The sequence below is a fragment of the Falco punctatus genome, assembly GCF_963210335.1.
Source record: "Falco punctatus genome assembly, chromosome: 12".
Lineage (NCBI taxonomy): Eukaryota > Metazoa > Chordata > Aves > Falconiformes > Falconidae > Falco > Falco punctatus.
The window spans coordinates 8,464,290-8,488,485 of NC_137592.1; the positions used below are offsets into that span (position 1 = coordinate 8,464,290).

The 24,196-nt window shown below is 40.3% G+C and overlaps 2 protein-coding genes across 7 annotated transcripts in view; both read right to left on the bottom strand.

Annotated features, from left to right (window-relative positions):
- Positions 1–15,498, bottom strand: part of TASP1 (taspase 1) — a 96,422-nt gene extending 80,924 nt beyond the window's left edge. For all 5 annotated transcript variants that reach the window (XM_080408517.1, XM_080408514.1, XM_080408516.1 and 2 more), the window contains exons 1-4: positions 7,623–15,498; positions 3,977–4,194; positions 2,116–2,183; positions 507–575 (exon numbers count right to left, since the gene is read on the bottom strand). In XM_080408517.1, coding sequence (XP_080264643.1) covers positions 507–575; positions 2,116–2,183; positions 3,977–4,121 — 282 coding nt within the window. In that variant the 5' untranslated portion in view covers positions 4,122–4,194; positions 7,623–15,498. The remainder of the gene's footprint in view (positions 1–506; positions 576–2,115; positions 2,184–3,976; positions 4,195–7,622) is intronic.
- An 87-nt stretch (positions 15,499–15,585) lies between these two features.
- Positions 15,586–24,196, bottom strand: part of ESF1 (ESF1 nucleolar pre-rRNA processing protein homolog) — a 37,846-nt gene continuing 29,235 nt past the window's right edge. For both annotated transcript variants that reach the window (XM_080408509.1, XM_080408508.1), the window contains exons 12-14: positions 21,097–21,164; positions 20,120–20,266; positions 15,586–19,545 (exon numbers count right to left, since the gene is read on the bottom strand). In XM_080408509.1, the coding sequence (XP_080264635.1) occupies positions 19,246–19,545; positions 20,120–20,266; positions 21,097–21,164 (515 nt within the window). In that variant the 3' untranslated portion in view covers positions 15,586–19,245. The remainder of the gene's footprint in view (positions 19,546–20,119; positions 20,267–21,096; positions 21,165–24,196) is intronic.

Here is a 24,196-nt window from a genome sequence, read left to right on the forward strand (position 1 = left end):
CTACATGACAGTGTTAATAGAACTACTACAGACTAACTACATTAAATTCTTTGGATCATAATTTCAAGAAATGAAGCATAATTCAGTGTGAAACATTAAAGAAAAACAAAAGGAATGAGGAGTCACCCTAGAATTTCTAGTTAACATATGTGACCAGTAGCATGATGTTTTTCCCTACCTAAGAAGCAGAGCCAGTCTGCCGGTAGCTCAGTAAGTCAGAAATAAAGTTCCCTACAAAGTGTTCAATAAGCCTTTAATGACTGTAAAGACTATCTGATAAGGCAAGATGACAACCAAACTGCACCAACTAGACAACTTTTATTCAGTTTGCATCTTTAGAAAGTCTTCAAATAAATTTACTCCAAAATATAGTGGAAAAGCAAAAGATAAAATTAGTGTACCACAGAAATGCAAATCTCAGTAATTTTCCGTTTGAATTAATACCTTCCTACAGAAAAATCTGGCAATCTATCTGAGAGACATTTACTACTAGTCAGAAATCATACCTCTAATTCTATAAGTGCTGCAGTCACTGCATCTGTTGCAAGAGCACCAGCCTGTAGCTTTTCAATTGCCTGTAAAACAGAATTTTTAGTTGATTAGGAAATTCTAATATTCTGTGACTAAGGCCTACATTTTCCTAGTCCTGTACAAAACAAAATCTTCACAAAGTTAGTTTACGATGTAAGAGGGCATAAAAGTAAGAAGCACTAGAAATAGTCAGTATGTACCTTGCAAGGGCAGATCTGAACACATGATTTTACTACTCTAACATTTCAACACTGCATTTAGTAGCAATTACTGTGTGATCAAATTTATAGCAAAATAAATTCTTATATCTGGTGTCTTCAAACACATAATGTTTCAGTCCAGAAGTTTCTAATTTCCTTCCAAGATTCAACAAAAATCCCTAGTACCATATATTCGTGCAACTGTCATGAAATTGAACAGAATCTACAACCTCATCTGAATGCAAACACACAAAATCAAATCAAATAAGATAGTTATCGTCAAATTATATACACACACAGAAATGAACTTCTGGAGCTTATTATTTCTTAGATCTATACTGGACAAGACCCCACACTCAAGTTCTCTCAGGGAACCCAAGAAAACAACTGGCTGCATCTTTAGTTGCAAGACAAACCTGCAACTGTTTGTTCTTCATGGAAGTTGTTTATGATGGCTACCTACCTTAAGGAACCATAAGGAGTCTCAAATTAGACTTAAGATTCTATGACAAACAACCTTTTTTCACACATAATTAGCTGGAAAACAACATCATCAGGGTTAATGCACAACTTTAATGAAGATAGTGTTAAATTTGGATGATTTTTGAGGCTTCTCATTACAAAATTAGATCAGTATTAGGATTGAGCAACAGAACTGTAAGATGAAGTGATAGTTGTCAGAGGCCAGCTCTAAGACTTGTAAAAAGCCTGCCAAGCTCCCCAGCTCCTTCTCCCTGGAGAAAGCACAAGGCATTAGAAATTTTGGAGACAGGTCTTTCAGCTTCTCATTCAACACTCAGCAGACAGGACTTGCCAGTTACAAAGCTAAGATCTTGGAGGAGATAAAAAAATAATAATTTCAATGGAAAATCTTGCCATTTCTCCTTTTCCAGCTTTGGGAAGAGAGTTTTAATTTTTTTCTTTTTTTTTTTTTCCTGTTTCTACCTCCCCTCCTATTAAGTTAAATCAAGAAGAAAAGAATTCTAGAAATCCCTGCATTCACAGAACAATCTGGATGCTAGTTTAAATAAATTCCAAAAACAGCGGACATTGATGAAAGAAAAATCCAGACACCATACTTGGCACCAGCAACCCCAGAGCCTCGGAAACAGTGCATGAACCTGAAGGAATACTCAGTATAGGTACCACATAACCTTCTCCTTTTGCCACCCTGTTCCTTTGGTGTCTGCTGTTTGCCACCACTGATGGGAATGTTGCTGCACTGACTCTGTATCATATTAACTGTTACAGCTCCGTTTTCTCTCTAGAAACACATACAGTCTGAGTAGTCAACGCAGACAGGGCCATTCACACTGAAGGGACAGTGCTACCGAATACATTTCTTGTATACCCACTACAAGACCGTACAGCTGGTAAGACATACCTTCTGACAGGCTCTTTTGCACACATGCTTGTATTCTTTAGCTTTGGATTCGGAATGATAACCTGCACCTACAATTAAGGCAAAAGGAGAAGATATTACACTACCTGCCAAACTGTAGCTTTTGGTCCGCATAAAGAATTAAGACAGAGGCAGATACAGCCTTCCTTAATCTGGATTACATTGGCATTTCCTTTTTGTATCAGTGTTTAACAATTTTATGCATTCCAACGTTGATTCAAATACATTCAGTAAAATATAGGATACAGAGCATATATGCAGAAGCACACAGCTGTAAGTCTCAGCATCATACAATCTCTTTCTATAAACACTGTCCAAGAGACTCGCTTTTTGCTCATTCTTGGAGGACTTCCAGCATAGCTTTTTTATTTATTGTCCATTATTGGGCAAAAAACTCAGGTTTAAGTCAAACTGCAATTTCCTTTTGACCACTGATTTGCAAGTTTGCAGTTACCATTCTGTTCATCTTCTCATGTTTGCGCTACATTTTTAGAGCTCATTACTCCGACTTCAGAAGCAGAAGAGTTCCTTAAAATAACAACAATCATATAATTTTTTTTCATCTTTTTCTCATTTTCAGTCTTTATTCTGCCCTGTTTTTCACCCACTGTGCCCTGCTTCAATACCTGAAAAATTTACAAATGCCTGCTATTTGACTAAATGCAGCATCAGAAAAATAACAGACAATACTAGCACACCAATATTTAAATTCCATTTCTTCTGGTTTTGCATACTTTGAACTTGAAAAATATGTTTATATTTATCTCACCTTTCCTTTCCTCACCTTTAGAAACGTTAGCTTTGAGAAACTCTAATAAAGTAAGTTCTAACAGTACTAGCAAAAGAAAAAGAAGAATTTTAAACAAAGTAACCCAGTAAAGGACAATATATTGAACAATTCTATTTGCTCTTAAAATATATACCAGAGTCATCAAATATCAACCCAGAATAATTTCTTTGAGGTTTTTAGGGTTTTTTTACCTTAAGGATTTTATAAACCAAGTAGCATGTCGGGTTTTCAAGTATTTTAGGTGTCACCAGGCTACTCCTGCTCAATTTCACCTCATGCCATCATACATATGCTATAACAAATACACAACCAGATACAAGCATCGCTAATATTTTCAAGACTAATAGTATTTATGAAAGAACCTATCAAAAAAAAAAATTGAGCAAGACACACATAACATCATTTTTGTATCACATCTGAATAGATGACCTCTTCATTACATGTGGAAAAAATAAACAGTAATTCTCTTAAATACAAGCAAGATAAAAAAACATTAGACTTGGAGGCAAACTTTCAAAATGGTAAAAAAAAAAACAAGTTCTGCAACAAATGACCTAAGGAGGTTTCAAAAAACCTTAACTAGACTGTACTTATGGACAAGTTAAATAAGAAACAGCTTTTATATATATATGTGTATATATATATATATAAGAAAAGTCAGTAATGAAACAGCTATGTTTGATCCTATATAGTATAAAGAAATAGACTGAAAGATCTCTCATATTTTGTAGGTTTCCCAAGTTTAGCAGATAACTGCATAATTTGACATTTTATAACCATTTAAATTTAGGGATTTTGTTTGGGGTTTTCTTTGTCAAGAAGAAAAATTAAAAAAACATTCAGAACACCCAAAGCCGTACATTTTTATTAACAGTTTCCAAGATCCTCCAGCCAATGCAACTTCCAATCAAACTCTTCACTCCCAGATTTACACCCAAAGTTAATATCACTTCATTAACATACTAGTAGTCCAAAGTCAATACAAAATTTGAGTGGATATTTAGTTTGTATATGCACTATTTCCATTCCGGCTGTTATGCTTCTGCAGCTTACCTGCATGGACAAGCACAAATCCCACTCGTTTCCCTCTTTGGGTTTGCTTTGTTTCGGGCTCTTTGACCACCACTTTTACAGCTGTAACCTGAGACGATTTGGAAGGTAACACTTCTACTGAACTTATCCCCTTCTCCATGATCATACATTAGGATCACCATCTTCTACTGGAAAAGAGCACCTTTCCATTCAAAAATAAACTCTGGAGAAGAATCATCCTAAAATCAGATCACATGCATACATTAGATACTGATTTCAAGAAATAAATTTCATACAAATAACTTCAGAAAGAAACGTTGGAAGAGAGGTTTGCAACAAGGAGAGTATGCCTCTTGAAATAAGCTTCTAAGTCCTGCCTTTTCCCTAGCTACCAGTATTAATGAGACTTAAAATAATCAAAGTCCATGTTGCAAGTTGAAAGCAGCCTTTTCGTTACAACTTAACTTGAACCTAATGATCTTTCCAGACATTGTAGGGAATTATTGATATAAAGCTTGCCCATGACTAAGAGAAAGCTGCTTCCCATGGTCTCCTTTTATTCAACAGTACAACTTATTCTCCACCCATCACGCTTAACTAGTTTTTAATGTGATAATGCTCCATAACCACAATCTTTACGTCTTAGAAGTGTCGTCCCCTGCTTGTGTGGAAAGTCCTAAGCAGCACTGTAGCAATGCTGGCAAAAGCTGAAATATTGTATATGTGGTTGCACAAGAGAATCCCCTATCCTCAAATCACATGAGGGCATCTGCCTGTGAGATTTTGCGTCTACATTCCATGTAGGGGATATAGAAACCATGCATTAACACAAATTCAATAGTCATATAAGAATTTACGAAATTGTGCTCAAGAGAATCGTGGCATGTGAGTAACACTTAAAAATGCTGTACCTTTTCCTTGCTTTTGCTCTACTCTTCCATACTTTTTCATTCCTTAATCTTATTATTCTCCAATAATTGGGGGGGGGGGGGGGGGGGGGGGGGGAGGGAGGGATGGAAAGACACTAACTTTTTTTCATGGCAAAGTATTTCTAAAAAAATGCCAAATAAACCTAAACCAGTGAAAGTTTGCCTAGACAAGCCTAAGGATTATTAGTGAACCACAACATGCTTAAATTAATCTCAGATAATTTAGTAACCCTATTTGGTTTTGATCTTAACCTTTAAAATGTTAATCTAATTTAACATTTACAGACAGTTAATGGAAAAACTGTCAGTATTTTCTAATATACAAAACAAAAAAGCTCACAAGTTAAAGTACAGAACAATGTATTTTTCAGGAGTCACAAAAGAAATTCACTGTATTTACTGCTCCTCTTATCCACAGCCTAAAATCCTGACAAAATACTGTTTCTCTAGTTCAGCAGGTAAAATTAAAACCAGATATTCTACAAGTTGAATTAATTCAGGAAATGAAAAAACATACAGTGTTAATGCACGAACAGAGAAGACCTCTATAACATATTAAGAAGCCCAATATGTCTTTCACTCCTACCACATTGAAAGGGACTATTTGTAACCTAGGAATACTAGAAAGCGAATAGAATTTAAAAAAATGAGAGGTTTAATACATAGGATTTGAACCACAGATTTTGCAAATGCTATATGGCTTATTCCAGTAATTAAATACCACTCCATTTAAACAACCAAAACAATGTAAATGCTGTTTAGCAAGATTCAGCACTGAGGCAGAACAGACAAAGTTGTTGGTTTACCACAATCATCTTTTCAATAAAGAAAATTATCATAGCTTTCTAGGAAGTTATTTATTTCCACTCATTGTTCCTTAGATGCTAAATGTGTATCAGTATCTTAACATATTTATAAATTTGCATTTTAAAATTAAATATGAACTTGTTGTTATAACTATAAATATACGTATTTATACAAAATAAAGACCACTACAAATACAGAGACTCTACAGAAAGAAAAAGCATTTATGGACTATATCCCATTGTAATGGTCTGCTGTATAAACTTCAGAGTAAAATTAAAGTCCTAATCACTGCATTTACATCCTTTTTTCTAATAATAATGAAGAAAGTTCGGGCAGCCATGGGTACAGGCTGTAAGCTGAAACACAGCCTGCTTCCTACAAACTCTTGCGTTGCTGCATCTTATCACACCACACAGAATGTCATTACAGAAACAAGGGGATGATGAAGACTTAAGCAAAATGACACAGGAGCAAGTGAGGAACCTATACACCTGCAGAAATGGAAGAAATAGTGTGGTGATAGTGAAAGCAATAGTGATGCTTAGTTAAACTGGCTTTGAAAATGAAGATACAGGTGCCACTTAAAGACTAATAGCGTTAACTCCAGACTGAAAACCCTAATTAGATTTTTGCACATGCTCAGGTCTGAGGATTCACTTATTTTTACCAAACAAAGTATAATCAACCTATCTGAATAATTTTCTTCATTTCATAACACCCCTTCCACCTCAAACTGTTCTTCAAGTCCTTTCAAATTTCATTCACAAACCCGCAGCTTCACTTTGTAAGCTCTCGTTGGACTCAACCTTTCCCTCTCTAGCGTCTTGTTGGAGTTATCTGTTCTCCTCCCTTGCTGTCACACATTTAAACTTCTGACCTCATCCCTCCTTGTTACACAGCTCACTGCTGAACACCTGTGCAGACCCAGAAACGGTGGAGGAATACACACCCCAGTTCCACTCCTGAAGAACATGAACCACAACGCTTTTATCAAAGTAGTTGAAAACACAGAACTGAAAAAATAACTCTGAATCCTACACAGGCACTCAGAAAATGTAACTAATGCGTGTAGAAAGTGCTGCTTGGCCATTCCCAGTGTGCTTGGCAAGGCCGCTACAGCTGTTCCCTCAGTCTGAGGTGACCGGCACTGCTCCCCCCTAACTCCAAGCCCTGCTAACACTCGAGGCACAGCAAACTGCTCCATAAAGCAGGCACGGATGCGGCACAGGGAGGGGGAGGGGGGCACGGGGACGTCCCCGTCCCCACCCCGGCAGAACGGAGCTCTGTGTTTCAGTCAGAGGCTGGAGCGGGGCTGCCCGAGGAGCAGCAGGCCGAGAGGGAAGCGCCTCACGGCGCCCGCGGGCAGCCGAGCCCCCGGCAGCCCTGAGGGACCAGCGGTAACCGGGAAGCTAACAGGGAACGAGCAACCGACAGCCATGGAGCAAAAGTAGAAAAGAAACTTTTATTAGGGGGTGGGAGAAACTCGCCCAGTGCGGCCGCCGCCCCACGGAGACCCCTGGGGGGCCCGGACGGCCTCTCGCTGCCTCAGCCCCCCAGCGCTGCCGGCGGAGGAGGCCGGGGCGGCCGCACGGCGGGAGGGGCCGCGGCCCCCCAGCCCCGTTACCGCCTCAGGCAGGCGGCGGCCGCCGGCCCCACCATCGCCATGGCGACGCCCGGGGTCATCGCCCCCCCCCCCGGAGGTAGGGCCGCCGCGGCGGGGTGACGTCACCCAGAGGAGCCCCCGCCGGCGGCGCGCGGACCGCTGGAGCCCGCACGGCCGCCTCACGGCGCGGCCGTTACACCCCATAACGGCCCGCGGAGCCCCGGCGCGGGGGTAAGCGGGCGCGGGGAAGTGCGAGAGGCCGGGCCGGGGGAGGCGGGGAGCGGCGGGCTAAGGCGGGGCAGGGCGGCACCAGGCGCCAAGCACTCACCCTCCGCCGCCGTCAGCCTCGCGCACACCCGGAACCACCCGCCCGCCCGTTGCCTCGGTGAGGATGAGGCGTCCCGCCCGCCGCCCCCTCCGATTGGGCGAAGCGAGCCAGCCGACCGGAAAGAGCGTCAGCGCTGATTGGCGTTTCGGAAGGCGAATGCGGCGCCAGCTGCCGCGGGAACACCAGTCGGGGGCGGGCAGCTGAAGGGCGCCTCTCGCCTCCTCCCCTCGGGGCGGGCGGAGCGTGCCGGGGCTCGCTCGCTGCTTGTCGGGCGGGCGCTGCTGGCCGGGGTGGCTCGGGAGGCGGCTGTGAGAGAGCAGGCAGCGGCCAGGCCCGGGGGGGGGCATCAGCTTCCCCAGGAGGTGGTGGGAATGGCGACCGCGGCCTCCCCGAGGGGAAGGTGGCTGCTGGGGGCGCTGCGCGGCCGGGGCAGGAGCAGCCGGGGGGAGCGCCCTGCTTGTCCCGGCCGCCTTTCCCGGGCCGCTAGGCCTCCAGGCCTCTTTTCCCTCCCGCCCCTTGGGTAACTTCCTCACAGACGGCTCTTTCCACCGAGCAAAACCTCTACACCAAGTGTGCCCAGTCCCTGAGGGGTGTTGTGTGTGAGTAGCTGGGTTGTGGTTCGGGGCTCTTCACCCTCCGCCCAGGAGATGAGTGACTTCTGATAGCTGACTGAAACAAAACAAAATTTATTGATGACAAAACCATTTTGTAATAGTCCTATCAGGAAACTTACAAAATAATTGGGTATTTTACATCTTTCTGCTTCAATGGGCATTTGAGTCGTGTACTGGTAGAGAGATACTGTTAGAAGAGAATTTCAGTACGCTTTGCTGTAAAGGAGACTCAACATCATTTTGTAAAGCTACGTTCCCAGGAAGGAGAGCATAGCTAAGCCCTGTTTCCTTGATAACTTCTCAGATGATCATCACATCATGTAGATGTGAGCCTCAGCAGCCAGCTGTGTGCATGCTTCGTTAGCCCAGTCCCCGTTGCCTGCAGTTCCTGCCTTCGCACTTCAGAGCCCCTGCTCTTTGTAGGACTGGGAAATGAGACCAGATGTCCTTATGGACTTGATTAGATCATCGAGTACATTTATCTTAGCTGACACCTCAAATTCTCATTTGCAAAGGTCAGCTTTTTCAAGTTGAAACTGTGAAATTTTTACAAGATCAAGACACGGTGGCTCTCTTTGCAGAATTCACTAAAGAGGTTTCCCTGATCTCTCGCTCAAGCTCCAATGTGAGCAGTGATAGGATGTGTTTTGTATAAAAGATTCTCTCGACCCCTCTAGAAGAAACAGATTTCAACTTCTCCCCATTTTTCTTTTCCTAAAAGTGAGCACGTGTAGCTGTGGCTGTGCTTCCTGCCACAGTGAACAGTATCATTTGCTCTTCGCAAACAAGCTGTCAGGAACTGACCTGCTTCAGCCAAACTACATCTTTACAGGGAATTTTTACAAATCTGTAGAAACTGTACTGTAGAAACAGTACTTCCTCTGACACTGATTTCATTCACTAGCCAAAATACATTTCAAAGCAAATAATAACCAGTAATAGATTACGTACACTTCATACCATCATTACCACACAAGACAAACATAATTTGGTCTCAGTTGCATATGTAGTGAATGTATTTTAGCCCGTGGCCACCACGTTGCACACAAGTTATATCATATATTAAACATTAACAGAAACTTGAGCACTGAACTGCCAAGAGCCGAACAAAAATTGTGGAAACTAACCTTTTTACCCCCAGACTTTATTCCACCTCCACTGTGTCCTAATCTTTCTGTGTAGGATCTTCCCCAGGCACTCAGAAGGCTTGTTTCTGGCCTGCTTGTAATCACAGAAACCCCTTTTATGTCTTTTCTCCCAATAAATAACATAGTGCTTCCATTAATTTTTGTACTATTGATGTGATTTTGTTTCAATGACCTGCCTTAAATTTTTTTTAGCCATGCAAAAAGATGTCAAGAACAAATGCAAGTCTCCTTTTTCAACACACATTTTTGGCACACAAAACTATGTGGCTTATGGAGATCAGCTTTTGTCTTCCACATTACCAGGTGCTTCCTCTTCTGTTGGATAAAACTACAAGGAAGTAACGTGAAGTCCACAAGCCCTTAGAAAATCCTTGGCCTCCTTTCACAGATCTTATGGTGAGGTCCAAATCCCAGTTGTGAGTTGCTCTGTTGCCAATTATTTTTTTAAAAGTCCTCGTTATTCTTGACAGCGATGCTGAAGTGAACCAAGAAGATTCCACAAAGTACTTGCTTTGCCTCTCAGGCAGCAATAGTCACATTTGAGCTAGGACAATCTGATTTGGGGGGAGGAGGAGGGTGTTGTGCAGAAGTATTGCAACGCTCTTGCCTTCTGGCTGCAACCTTTCTCTGACACACAATGTTGGCCACTATGAAAGCAGCTTTGATTTGATCTTGTGCAATAATCTACGACCTGTGTAAGGTCCTACACACCTTCTTCCCCCCACTTTCCCTTTCTCTGTCCACCCCTCCTGTCTGTTGGCTAAGAAAGAGGCGGCACATGTGGCTGAAAGTCAGCTACACATATTGTGACTTGACCCTCCTGTCAAATCTCCTTGAAGTTGGCCAGCAGGTTCAAATTACGAAGGTAGGCTGACAGACTGATGGATGGACAGCGTGATCATGGAGCCCTGCTTTAGGGGGGGGGGGGAAGCTAAAAATGTTGTCAATGTTTGGTCCTACCCTATTCTCCAGGAGAACTGGATTTCAAATCCAAATGTTTTCACTTGTCTTTTTGAGGCTTTTACTTAATTTGTCCCTTGCTGCCAGTGACAGTTTCCAAACTGGCTAAGTATTTCTGGTGTTTTTCCTATTTTCTGGTCCTTGCTTTTCTCTAGATTTGTGTTGCTACTCCAATAAAAAGGTGATCTCATTCTGTAAATCATTCCTCAGTGTACAGGTTTGAAGTGAAAGACTTCCTTTATTCCTTTTACAAAAGTTTCCAGCTGTGTTTTAACGCCTGGTTTTAGTTTTGTTCTATTTCTTGTTGATTATCTTAGATTTCTTGCACTTTGTGTTTCAAAGCAGAGTCTACTAGCATTACTTCCTGATTTGATAACCAGCTTATTTGCTGCCTTAATTTATTCTGAATAAAAGTGGCTGTTCAAGCCCAGAGGCTTCAGTGAGGCTTCATCTTACTTGCTGTACTATAATTAAACCATTAATTAAATAAAATCTGAGGTAAGCATGCAGACATGTCTAAATTAGTTCTTGGAACTTAAAATATTGTTTTAATACCGACACCCTCCATTTCCTGAAAGAAAAGCTCAGAGAGGGAATACTTTTGGGGTTTTTTTTGACCAAATGTTGAGTGGGGTGATCCCACGTGCTCAGCAAGAATTTAAATGCATCTGCAGTCAGGCAGACCCACAGACATTCAAGCAGGTACAAGCACATCCCCACAAGAAGCATTTTAACACAACACAGCTGGAAACGTCTTTGACCAGGATTTTGAGAAGTGCTCTGCTCCAGAGGTGTGAGCAATACTCAATTAGGAGCTGCGTGCAAGGCGTATGTGTTTGCTGTTAAACTCAGTGAGTTGCTTAACACCCTGTCAAGCAAAATCATTTGCCTCGGCTCAGGGAAACAAGATGAAGTCCAGCCTCTCTCTGCTGCCTCACAACTCCCATTCAGACCCAGCGGTATAAACTCATCAAACAGGGTTAGGGTGGGTGCTCTATACATGTCCTGTAGTTCCTCCACTGAGGAAATGCCTTGCAGAGAGAAATTCTGGAGCTTCTTTGAGTAAGTCTAGGCAACACTGTATGCATCTATGAGGTTCTGTCAAATCAGGCCCACGTATCTGACCACTTACATTCATGGAGTCATAGAACGGTGTGTTGGAAGGGACCTTAAAGATCATCCAGTTCCAACCCCCCTGCCATGGGCAGGGGCAAATTCAGATACTGGTTTGTTACAACGATGTGGACAAAGTACAGAGAAAAGGGAGAAACCAAGGGAGAAACCATTTGATACTTTTGCTAGTTACAACTCATCCAAGACTGGTGGATTTTCATTTATAAGAAAACATAACTTCATTAAGAAACCTGTAGTGAAGTAATTATTCAGCTGCTCCACTTCAAGGCATACTAGAATTTGGAGTTGGAGGTGCTAAGCTGTGGCCCTCAGGTGCAGTGACAGAATATTCAATTTAATAGTAAAAGACAAGAAAGACAGGCTTTTCAGCATGGCTTAGATCTCCTTTTTAGTAATTCTTTAGCTTCTTGCGGGGCACCAGGAGAGCCGCTTTGAAAAAAGAGATCCCGACCTCACAAAACCACTCTGTCTTTGCTTCACAAAAGGAGGCATTCCTGGCAACAAAGAGCTGAACCTCTGGGTTAAGAGGTTTCAGTGCCTTCAGACACCTGGTAAGGACAGAGATGCTGAGAAAAGGCTATAGAAGAGAAGACTCACATCCCTCTCCTATCTCTTTTGACCCAGATGAAAGGACAACCTTCAACAATCAATTCAAGACAAACTTAGCACTTAAAGAATTTGTCTGGGAAGTGGCTATGTGGGGGGAAAAAAGAAAAGAGAAGGGAACAACAAAAAAGGCAAGCACGAAATGTATTGACCATTGCCCTATATTGACCATTCCAGTTTCATTTAGGAACTTTGTAGAAATGACTTGCAACAGAGAAAGCAGCTGAATGCACCAAGTACAACAGGAACTGTTAACTGAATGATTGCCTGCAAAAAGAGAATTAGCATCTCAAGGCCATTGTAAAGGCTGGAATCAATCTGCTCAGATACCACATTATTAATCCCCCTGAAAGACTGGCTGATCTTTGCAGGTAGCATAAATAAGCCTGCAGTCTTCTACAGGCATGCTTGTTTCCTCTGCATATGAAAAGGCCCCTTCTTTGACTTGCAGCCAGTAAAATAATGTTTTTTCCAGATAATGAGCCACTTCACATGAGGAAAATACTCTAGCATCCTGGACCTGTCTAAACAGCATTCCACATACTCCCGGCTGCTCAACACCCACACACAGTTATTTCCAACACTTGTTCCATCGCACCTCAAAAAACTTCAGCTCGGTGCGATTGCGATCTTCTCTCAGCCAGCTTTCACAGTTGTAACTCGATGGGGGCCAAATCATAAGACACAGGACTTTTGAGAAACGAAACTTAAAATATGTATTCATCAGCTGTTGCCAAAATAATCACTAGCAGTAAATCCCCGCAAGGTTTTGTCTTTATTCCTTAAAGATGGAAAGTGAGTTATATGCGTACTGGGTACGTACTGGCCATTGTAGCAGGATAGTCATCTCCTCATCCACCGCTCTGGGAAGCCAGGACTCACAGAACAGTGGTTTTCAGAGTCAGAGATCATTTCTCCTCACACCCACACAAAGCATGCTGCAGATTTAAATACGACAATTTAAAAGTACATCTTTTGGAAAAACAGGCCAAGCTGGTGACTAAGTAAATCCTGGACTAAGTTTTCTCCACATGTTTTATCATCTCATTATTTTTATGGGGTTTGACCTGCACGGTTGCTTTCTGCAGCTCTCCGTGGGTAACGATTTAAGTCCAAACCAAAGTTGTTTTATTGCACTCAAGGTATGATACAATTTCAGCAGGGCAGTCTTCACAACTTCCTCCTCTTCAGATTCTGGGGTACTGATCCAACTGCAACAAAGAGAGCTCAGGATACTCAAGTTCACTATGAAGCTTTAAGAATAATTGGCAAAATTATTCTCATATTGGGGAAGTTCTGATCTTCAGGATGTAAAAGGAGAACACCACCCATTCTCACCCCTCAGACTAGCTCACAAGCTCTATCAGCAAATTCACGTTTCGGAGAGATTGAGATTGGTACAAAAAACAGTGCAGGTTTATATTAGGACCTAATTTGCAGTTTTAAACTACATCTCTTTTAATACGTGATTTAAGTTCATCACCCTTCTCCAATATATTGTACCTTTTGCCTTTCCAAAGGTTTGAATCACAGCAAAGTAAAGCAGCCATTCTGTGATGCATCTTTACTTACCAAGGCAACTTGCTTTGCTGTCAAATGTAAATCTTGGGCCTCTTAAGAAAACCAGCTAGCTTTAGTGATAGATTTATATTCCTTTTACGTGCCACTGGTCTGCTACACCTGTTTTGACATTAATACAAGAGCGCTGCAAGTAACTCTGTAGCTGTCACTTTGTGCAGCATCCCTTTGGCTCGGTAAATTCCGCCAAGGGCCATGCGTGGCATGCTGCCATTCGCTGCTAACGGTTCGGACATGCACTCAAGTGGTCAGTCTGGTCTGCTGGATTGAGAGCGTGCTGACCCATCTGTGAGGCAGATGGGCTTCCACGGAGCATAAGGGTTGTGGGTTTTATTTAATTATAATAAAATAAAATTAAAACCCTGCTAACAAAACAGTTATTTTGCAAAGTCAAGCACTTGGACACCAAAATACAGAATAATGAAAACTGCTTCCCTTCATGGCATTATAATGTCAGACTACAGCTTAAAGAAAAGCATCCATTCATCTAACTGAAACAAATGCCAAAGCTGATTTCACATGTACTATGCTTGATTTTCTCTCTGACATGGTTTTGGTTCCTAGGCATTTATATTTAGTTTTGTTATACAAAACTCGTGTATGAGAAACCTGCAAAAATCCCAAAACCAAACCACCAAAAAAGCTGAACTTGTGGTTGGTTTGGGAACTGCTGACCTTCTTTCCCACCTCTGGGCATAAGGACACCTTTCAGAACAACTGTAGGTCAACACCAGAGGCGTTATTCATCACAGCTCATCTTCTCAGGCTCTCTCCCTGCTAGTGCTGCTGTCATTACTTTTCCAGAACTCTTTCAGTAAAAGGACCAATGGCTCAGGCTGTCCTGCCCTGCCCCAAAATTCTCCTAAAGCCCATGGCATCTGTTCTCAGAGCAGCTCACACACCCGCTCCCTCTTTGAGTGCCCTGGTATTAACTAAGGGGGAAAGCAGGCAGGGGAAGGAGGAATTGAAGCAGCTTATGCTTAGGGGAGGGGGTTGCACTCCACAGGAATTATTTTAACTCGTCACCTGTAGAAGTCACAGCCACCCTAAAACATTCCTTTTGCTATTCTTAGTCCTTTTGCTAACCACTTCTGTTCAGACTTCTATTTTCCACAGTCAAACTGCCAACCCATTTGAGCAGTGGTTCAGCCACACACGTTGCTGACTGCAACGGGCAGTTTTTCTTTTCAGAATTATAATGTCGGTCTTTGACTCATGCTGTCGGAAGTCAATACAAACCTCATCTGCCTCAGTTGTCCTTTCCCTCCTTCCTCACTCCAGAAGGATAAAAAGAGAAAGGTCTAAGTGCATTGGGCTGGATTTCAGTGCGAAGCCAAGGGATTTGTGCAGTGCCAAGGAGCGCATGGGATGCAGTCCAAGAGCATTTGCCCACGACAACGTGGCAACCAGCCTTTGGATCGGGTGTCTCCGAGAATGGGACAGGAGATTTGCCAGTGTGCTCACTGGAGGCTAGAAGCAATGTTGTTTAAAACTTGCATAGTCTCAGATGGCTGAAATAGAGCTGGAACAGTACTGAGTAGGGATTGCTCATATGCTAGTGATGAGGAGGATGTAAAGTAATAATGACCTTAAGTGACATTAATCTAGATTGGATCCAGAACCCAGACAAAAATACTCCCATTTGTAACACGGTATGTCAAGCACAGAAAGAAAAATACAAGACAAGACCTTTCTGCCACCTTGTCTTGCTTTTTACAGGAATACAGTAACATAATCCTGTGCATGAAAAGGTACATTTTTAAGACTGCAACCTTCCTAATGTAAAGTATTGTATGAAATAATGACAATTACTGTGCTATCAGAACTACTACTTTTGCTGTTGAGGCATTTAACTCATGACTTAAGACAAGTGCAAAACAACCTAACCACTCTAGCAGTTTGAAATATATATCACATATAACATAAGTTTTTAAGACTTTTATTACGAAAAAAATCCACAGTATTTTGGTTGGATTTTGTTTGCTAAAAAAGCATATTACAGCACAACTTACTGTTATTTTTGGACACTATTAAAATATGAAATGAACAAAAAGCCAACTTGCTATTAATTGGAAATAATACATTTAATTTTTAGAAGAAAGGAATAATAGAAAACATACGTGGCTCTTCATCTCTGGTTGTCTGATCTTTCTCAGTTTTTAAATAAATCAAACCCTCTTGTGATTTCCACTTGTAATATTAGATCTTTAAATGTCTGGCTTACACTCTAGCATGAGCTCTGATGGCTGCCAACTTGGAGACAAACTACTTTATACCAGACCTCCATAAGTTGCTAGAAAAATTAGTTCTGTCTCACTTTTAACAGTCCTGTTTTTTAAGGTTGTTTTTTTTTTACTTAATTGCCATCAGGTTTGCTGGTTACATGGCATTTAGTGAAAGGGAGAAATAAAAATCATATTTTAAAGTTCAGAGGTTAGAATTTCCAGATCCTATTTTCATGTTTAAAAGGATGAGATGGTCAAAAACATCCTTTGTTTTGTTTACACCAAGACCAATGAATTGCAAGGAATTCTAGATGAGACATGACCACTTCTTATCAGACTTAGAAGATACGCTTCTCCTGAAAACACAGAAAGAAATCACTCCAGATTTTGTTAGTATTGTTCTGGAGTTATAGAGATTAGATGATGGGCTTTGAGCCATTAGGACATAGTAAGTAATTATTTGATTTTTTAAAAAAAGTCGGGGGGTGGGGAAGAGAGGCTCTAGGCCTAATCATTTTACAGACAAAAAATTTCCCATCTAAGATGCATGCTGGGACAGATCCTGCAGTTCTTCCCAACCAAGATGCCCCCCCTTCAGGACTCAGCAACTTGAGAACAAAAACAACAATAAAAAGAACATCTGATTAGTTAAAATTATCATACATTAAACATTTAAATGATACCCAACACACATTACCACACAGCAAAATATTTTTTTCAACCAATAGTTAAAATCACTGTCAAGTCTGCCTTCATAATTTTTGTGCATTTTGTCTTGCTATGACTCCCAAGTACAGGCTAGGCTTCCTAAATGGAAGAAAGAAGGTAGCCAGCACATGTGCATGTAAGAAAAGACACAGCATAACTTACACCGTCTTCATTTCAATAAGAATTCATCACTATTTATGAATTTATAATTTTGTAATCATTTTTTGTTCAATCAGTCCTCCAGCAAAGTTACTGTAAAGGACAGATGCATTGAAGTAGTACAGAAGTTCTGTTGGATAGTTTTGGACCCATGAGTCATTCAGCGTAGCTGGGCATTCCAGAGGAGCGGAGATTCACTGACGCCACAGATTTTCCAATAAAGTTATAAAAGCACCGAGCCAAAAAGAAAAGCACTGGTAATTTAAGTGACTCAACTACTGCCAGGAAGTCAAACACAGCAGACTATGCCTACTGCTAGTGCACAAGCCAGGACACTCCTCTGTAAGAGCACGCACATCAAATGCATCAAAACAGAAGTATCTGGTAGAACTTGGCAGGGTTAGATTAAGACACAGTACAGTTTGTTGCCTTTCATCCCCCACCAAATTTGCTTTTTCATACAAATTATTAAACAAAATTAAGGGAGACTGTGGACTTGCTATTAGAACAGCGTTTGCTGGTGCACCAACACAGAATGACACTTTCTGTTGTTGCTACAGCTACAAAATGGTGCTTTCACAAAGTACCTACGACCATGAGTCCTACCCACGCTGTATTTCTGAAAGAAACAGAACAGTTATGAAGGTACCTGCTTCCCCACTGACAAGGTGTAATATTCTAAGTGCACCATTGCCATCTCCTGTCACTGGCCACTGTCAGGGATCAGATGCTGGGCTAGGTGGGTCCATTTGACTTGCATTTCTGTTCAGACCTTTCACTTTTGTTCTCAGCTTTCCAGTCTTCCACACACTTTGTACATAAACGCTTGCCCTTCCGTCACCATATCCTAGTTCTAACTCTCGTTCACTTCAAGCTACTGCCCCTAGTGCATTTCATATGCCTACAAAATATATGCTATGCAATGAACCACACGTAGAAAAAATCTGTACAAATACATGGTGTGTCTAAATTTTATCCTTTCAGCTTGGTGTCACTGCTCTGGCACCTGGAAATCATACCATAGGTGCCAGTCTTAAGTAACTGCATTGCAGACAGACAACTACTTAGTTTTCCATGCTGCAAATTTTATTCTAAAATTAATATGATCTTTCATTATTGGGGAGGCTTGTCTCCTCATCCACTGTCTGTCTCAGATGCATAAATGTACATTTTATCACTTTTGTATGACACAACAGTTTCTTAAGTAGTACCGATTGGTTCTCCCGTTTGATGCAGGGATGCTTCCCTTGGTGGAAAACTCTTTGTTTCCCAAAGCATCTTTCTTCATAAATTCATTGTCTTGCTGACTATCACTATGCTGTTCTCCACTGTATACCCATGTTCAGAAGCTTCCTGCCACTTCCAGTAGGATGTTTCAGAAATTAACAATACCTCTTTAAAATTACAAATTGCCTTTCAGCTCCTTCTTTCTAACTTTTTAGTTCTTTTTTTGATACAATGTTGTATTTCCATTAGAGCTCATACAGCAAACACTTAAAAAAAACCCACCCAAAAAACCCTAACCCAACCCCAAACTTAAAGACAAATCAATCCCCACACTCCAGGGACGAAAGATCATTTTCTACCTATTGTATTTTCCCTGCACCGCTGATACCTTCATCACCAACACTAATAACATGGCCAAACAACAGGGTTTCTAAAATTGTATCATCTAGATCTAGCTTTTATTTCTTTCTTGCTTTTAATACTTGCAATGATGGAAGATCTTATATAAGTCTAACTAAATTAATGGGAATGCAATATTAATAGCAAGAAGTTTAATGTTGACATAATTTCATTCAGGCGCAGAACACCACCACACAGCTAAGTATCCAAAATTCCTTCGGGCCAATTTAAACCATTTATTTCCAACATATATTAATGAAACACCTCTAAATGGCAGTATTTCCATTAATTAGTTCTGTTATCCAGGAAGTCTTAAAAGTATTTAGAGGAGAAATTAGTGAAGGATATATGTAATCTTTTAAAATGTACAGAAAACCTGTATACAAAATTTCTTCAATTTTTGGTTACAATACCACCTTGTTTATCAACAGAAATATGTTTTACAGACTTCTGTGGAATTAAAAACTTTAAGACCCTTTAGTCTCAGCAATAAATCTCTGCAGAAGTTATTTTCTTATTTATAAATTACAGCCATAATTATGACTACTTTTTGTAGCCATCTTCAGCATTTTTGTTATCTTTAAGAGACAGCATGATACTAAAGAAACAGCCCCAAACCCACCAATTCCTTACTTACTTTTTTGTACTATTACTGGAAATCTACACCTTGAAAATACGTATTTGTTGTGGCAGAAGAAAAGACTGATTATCGCTCTAGTTACTTCAGTACTCACCACCATAATTAAGTGACTTCTCAGAAAATTTTAGGTGGATGGGAATCAGAGCAGGCTGTAGTTACTTTAATAGGTGTCGCCAGGTATAAGAATGGAACTAACGTCAACATCTGAGTAAAACTGAAGTTTAGTTATTTCAGTTTTTGCTTTTTCCTTGCCTGAAACTCTTCAGTTTTATTTTTGACAGATTTTATTAGCATTGATAAAGCAGGATCTATGCCTTTCTTAGCAACATCTCCTTTCTTTGCCATCTTGTTCTCCTGCCCCTTGCTTGCCTCCTTAAGATCTCGCTCCTTTTCTTCTCTTCGGCGAGCTTTTTCTTCCAAGATCTTTTCTACTGCTTTTGTCTTCTTGAAATTTGGATCTGAAGGATCCAAATTGAACAGGGGAGAAGTAAACATAGCTTGGAATCTTGTGTCAGCAACATTTACCTGAAGGGAGAAAAGGAGTATTTATTTTAGATAACTTTTACCCATGATAGCAAAGCTTTCAAACACAGTAAAATACGAGCTGCTTAGGGAGTCATAGCTCGTGAGATTGTTCACCATTCCTGGAAGTGCTCCAGTCACAGAATCCCAGCAAGTGTGAGGTAAAGATCCAGAAGATTGGTAAAACAGACAAGTGAACACTTGTACAAATCCTGTACGCGCCTCTATTGGCAGACCAAGGAAAGGTTCGTTGTCAAGAACCAACCGGGGCAAAAGCAGCAGTGGATAACCATCAGAACAAACACACCAAGGAATATATTAGGCAACAAAATGTACAAGGCCTTGCATAAATAGCACCTTGTTGCCTTACACAGAGTTTAAGTCTGTTTCCTTCAACACTGTGTCAGTATATTTCTTGCTTTTTGAAAACAACCTTGAACTCCCTGAAAATGTAGATCTAGTTCTTCTCCTTCAGAGTAGGGGAGGACAAGGATATGAAAAAACCAAAATTGTCCTGAAAATAATTGATATTAACAACGGTTCTAGCTGAGCCTTAAAATCAGGAGTATACCATTACCTGGAAGTCATCTTCTAGTAATTCTTTCTTCTTCATTAAGAGTTTCTTTTTCCTCTTGCTCAAATTCTGTTGTTCTACAATCTTTTTATAATTAAAATGTTTTCTGGCGTCATCCTCATCATCCATCATAAGTAGGGCCATTTCAGCCTGTTACAAAATAAGATAGTCCATGTACACAATGAAATTAAGTTTCCTACAACAAATATAACAACTCATTAATGAAGTCTGTATGAGCTGACACACACATAAATGAGTTGAAACAGGGTTGTCAGGGCAGTATTATTCCATCCATAACAATGTTCTTTTAACATTTAACATATAGAAGTTGATTTCCTTTTTATTAGATATAAAATAAATGCAAATACCCACATTCAACTTTCAAACATACTAATAATATAATCTGGAAATTGCACACTATAACTTTGAAATCACAATTTTATATTGATATCTATACAGCAAAATAAAAATTAACATATAAGAATTCAATAAATTATTTAGCTAACTTGTCCTGAGGAAGAATGAAAAACAAGCATGCAATACCAAACAACTCAGTCTTCAAAGTTAAAAGTCTACAGGACAATTTTTTAACACACAAATATTTCATACAGTGCTGACGTTAGGGGTAAATGTTGAGCACCACGCAACATGAAAACTTACTGTGGCAGCTTTAAAGCCAGAGGGACTATCAGCTCAACCAGTATGACTTCTGTGCCCTCACATTTCAGTGCTGCCTATCCCTGCTGTGTTCAACTGCCCCAGAAAGGTAGCCTGGTGTAATCTTAAAGACATCAAGTCATGTGCCACCTATCATTTTTCTTGTGTAGTTCTTGTTCCAACAGCTCTCGCTATTAAAATTATACAATTCTATTCTATTGCCATCCTATGGAATTCAGTAGTTCCACTCACAAACATAGCAAATATTTACAGAATTCAGGCAATGCAACATCTGTAATTCTTAACATCTTAAACCACTTTACCTTCTGTCTTTCAACTTCATCTTCATCTTCTGAGGTACTTTCAACAGATTCTGGCTTCTTCTTTACACCTGAGTGCAAATATAAGATATGATTAAACATGTTTATTCAAGTTTATTCATGATAACATAATTTACTGATGAATAGAACCTCTAAGTGCATCTCATTTTCTTGTAATCAATACTTAAGTGTCAGATGCGGGAAAAAGGCTGAAAAGTTAGAGAAAAGCCAGCTAGACCTAAAGCAATAAAAATCCGCTGAATATTTGTTTCAGGAGGCAACAATATTCAAATGGCATAAACAAATCAACAACAAAGAACAGTTAGAAAAAATGGGTTTACTGTGTTTTTCATAGAGCCATAGAGAGAAGTATCACAACAGTGCAGGCAAGCACATGACATCACTCCACTCCCAGGGTGTTTTAAAGAGATATTAGCTTATATACTTATAAATGTAATTGAAGTGTTCTGCAGTTCTCAAATTGCTCATCCTTTCTACTTAAGTAGACAACGAAGTACATACTTTAGAATAAATGGCAAATGTGCACCTCTTCTCTGTACCCAGAATACAAGTCCGGCAGATGAGTAAGAATTCATCAGTTTAAAAAAAAAAAAAAAAAGAAAAAGAAAAAAAAAAAAAGGGAGAAACAGTTCTAGCACCAAAAACCCTCACAAAAAAAGACCTGAACAAAATCAAGGTTTTTAAAATATGAGTGACTATTCAGATCGAATACTCTTCTGATGAAGCTCTCTTACTCTCTCAGAATTTACTTTAGATACGCAGCGCTGATTAGGGAGACATAATGGATAGTAACAGCGTAAGACATTAGTCAAACATAACTTTTAATGAAAACAGATCCATTTATAAATCCTACAAAATCAAATTACTCTCTTTGGAATGCCTGTAGATCTTGATCAAGAAGGAGCAGGAAAAGCAGAAGGTTTCCTGACCTGAACCACATACTCTGACCTTTGAGCTTGGAATTACATTCCCAGGCAATTTATTACAGTCCATTGGGGGTACTCTTAAGGAAGGTATTTGGCTCCATTTTGTTAAGCCAGATTTGTAGTCAGACTAAAAGTACAAACATGCCAGAAAAACGTCAAGTTATATCACTAAGTATACTCTGGAACAGGACACGTTTCTTGAAGTACATTTTTTCTCCTTTGACTATTCTCTTGACTATTTCTAAATGGATTCCAAGCTGGAAATGGATTTCTAGAAGAAACAAACCACCAGCACCAAAAAATAAAACTATCCAGATGCACAATGTCATCAGCTTAAGAACTGTTGATTTAGTAGTTCCAGAAAATGTGCAGGAAAATCAGATACAGACATAATATTGTTAACCTAACCTGCACAATTTATGTTAATATGTAGAAGGGAGAAATAAATGTCTTATGTAAGACTTCAACAACTATGAAATCTTTTGTATCTTCCCAGAACTGGCTAAACTACAGAAAAGGAATCAGAGGTATGAATTGGAGACAACTGTTCTAGAAGCTAAATCAGTAAATCCCTTTGCCTTTCCACCCATGCCCCACAGAAGGGGCCCTCAAGTCATCTTCCCTCATCTTTCACTATATGTAGAATCACAGAATTGAAGATAGTTTAGCTTTATGCCTTCAAAGACTTCTGTTGCTGCAGATGGAGGTGAACCAGGAACTAGTATTAAACTAAGCTCTTTTCCATGAAAATCAATCAATCAATCAATCAATCAGTCTTTCTTACTATGACACTATGCAACTAATAAAACCAGCTTGGGGCCTAAAAATCACTCTTAGCACTAAAAATTCTGCATCAGACTGAAAACAGTTCCGAATTCACAAATGCATCATTTTCTATCTTTTTTAACATACTCCTGACAAAGCGCCTCTTCCCACATACATTCTGGAAGTCTCCCACCACCATTTTTGCACACTTATGAATGTAAAACCTATGATAAAAGGCTTTCCCAAACGACTGCAAAACCTCTGATTTCCCCTAGTACCTAATCCCCACTGCCATCTTTAAAACAGATTTGTTCTGCCTTACAGCAGCAGATACTTGTCTTCAATGCTATGCGAATGTGATAGCTGCCACCAGCCAGTGAGAAAAGCTTCAAGTCTCTGCTGCAATCCCCCCTCAGGCTGCCACTCAGCTCTTTCTCAGCTCAAGAATCTAGTCTGCCACATTCATTTTGCACATCAACTTTCCAGTGCTAACAGTAAAAGCTAATCACAGTTTTGATATTTCAAACACAGAGATCGACCCCAGACCAAAAACTTCTCTCACAAGACCTCTTACCTGTCTCATTCAGAAGCCTGAAAGTTGGTCTCAAAAGCCTTGCAAAGACAGACAGTAAATAAATCAGTAACACAGCTGAGACCTTTATCTTCCCAGTACAGGTTCTACAACTGTACTAAGCTTTTGCTGTTAACCTCTTAATGTCCCCACAGTCGTACTGCTACCATCTAGCATTAAGAAACCATCAATTCTTACATATATCATAAATCAGACCATCAGAAGGCATCAAAAGGTTTGGAACCTATAGGAGTTATTCCTCAAAGAATGATCAATAGAAAGTATGTTTAATAGTCTATAAAGTGTTCTGCAACTGCTGTGTGAACTCCAAAAGCAGGACATTGCTCCCATGTTAATGAGCAATCACACTATTCAGTTATTAATCTTCCAACACTTCAAGCTACAAAAGTCGTTCTATCTTACACGAACCTGTTCTGAGACCCTGCAGAAACAGATGCAGTAAGACTGAAACTGGCCAGGCCAAATGAAGCTGTACAAAACTTTCTGAAATAGGTGCATCCATGTAAAACGAGTAACAAACTATTCTTCTTCTTGATAATATCAAACTAGAATCAAGCTTCTGCAATGCAACATCGAGGCTCATATATATGAAGCATTTTACATTTTAGCTTGTGGTACTATTGAAAATCCACAGAGGCACTATGCACAGATGAAAACTTTGTGCAGAGCAACCACTGTCATGAATTTCATGAGTGCTAATTTGCACACACCTGCACCCTGTGCAGACGCTCTTTGGGCATAGCAGGAACAAAGAATTTGCTCTACCTTGCCTCTCCCAAGAGGAAGCATCTACAGTACA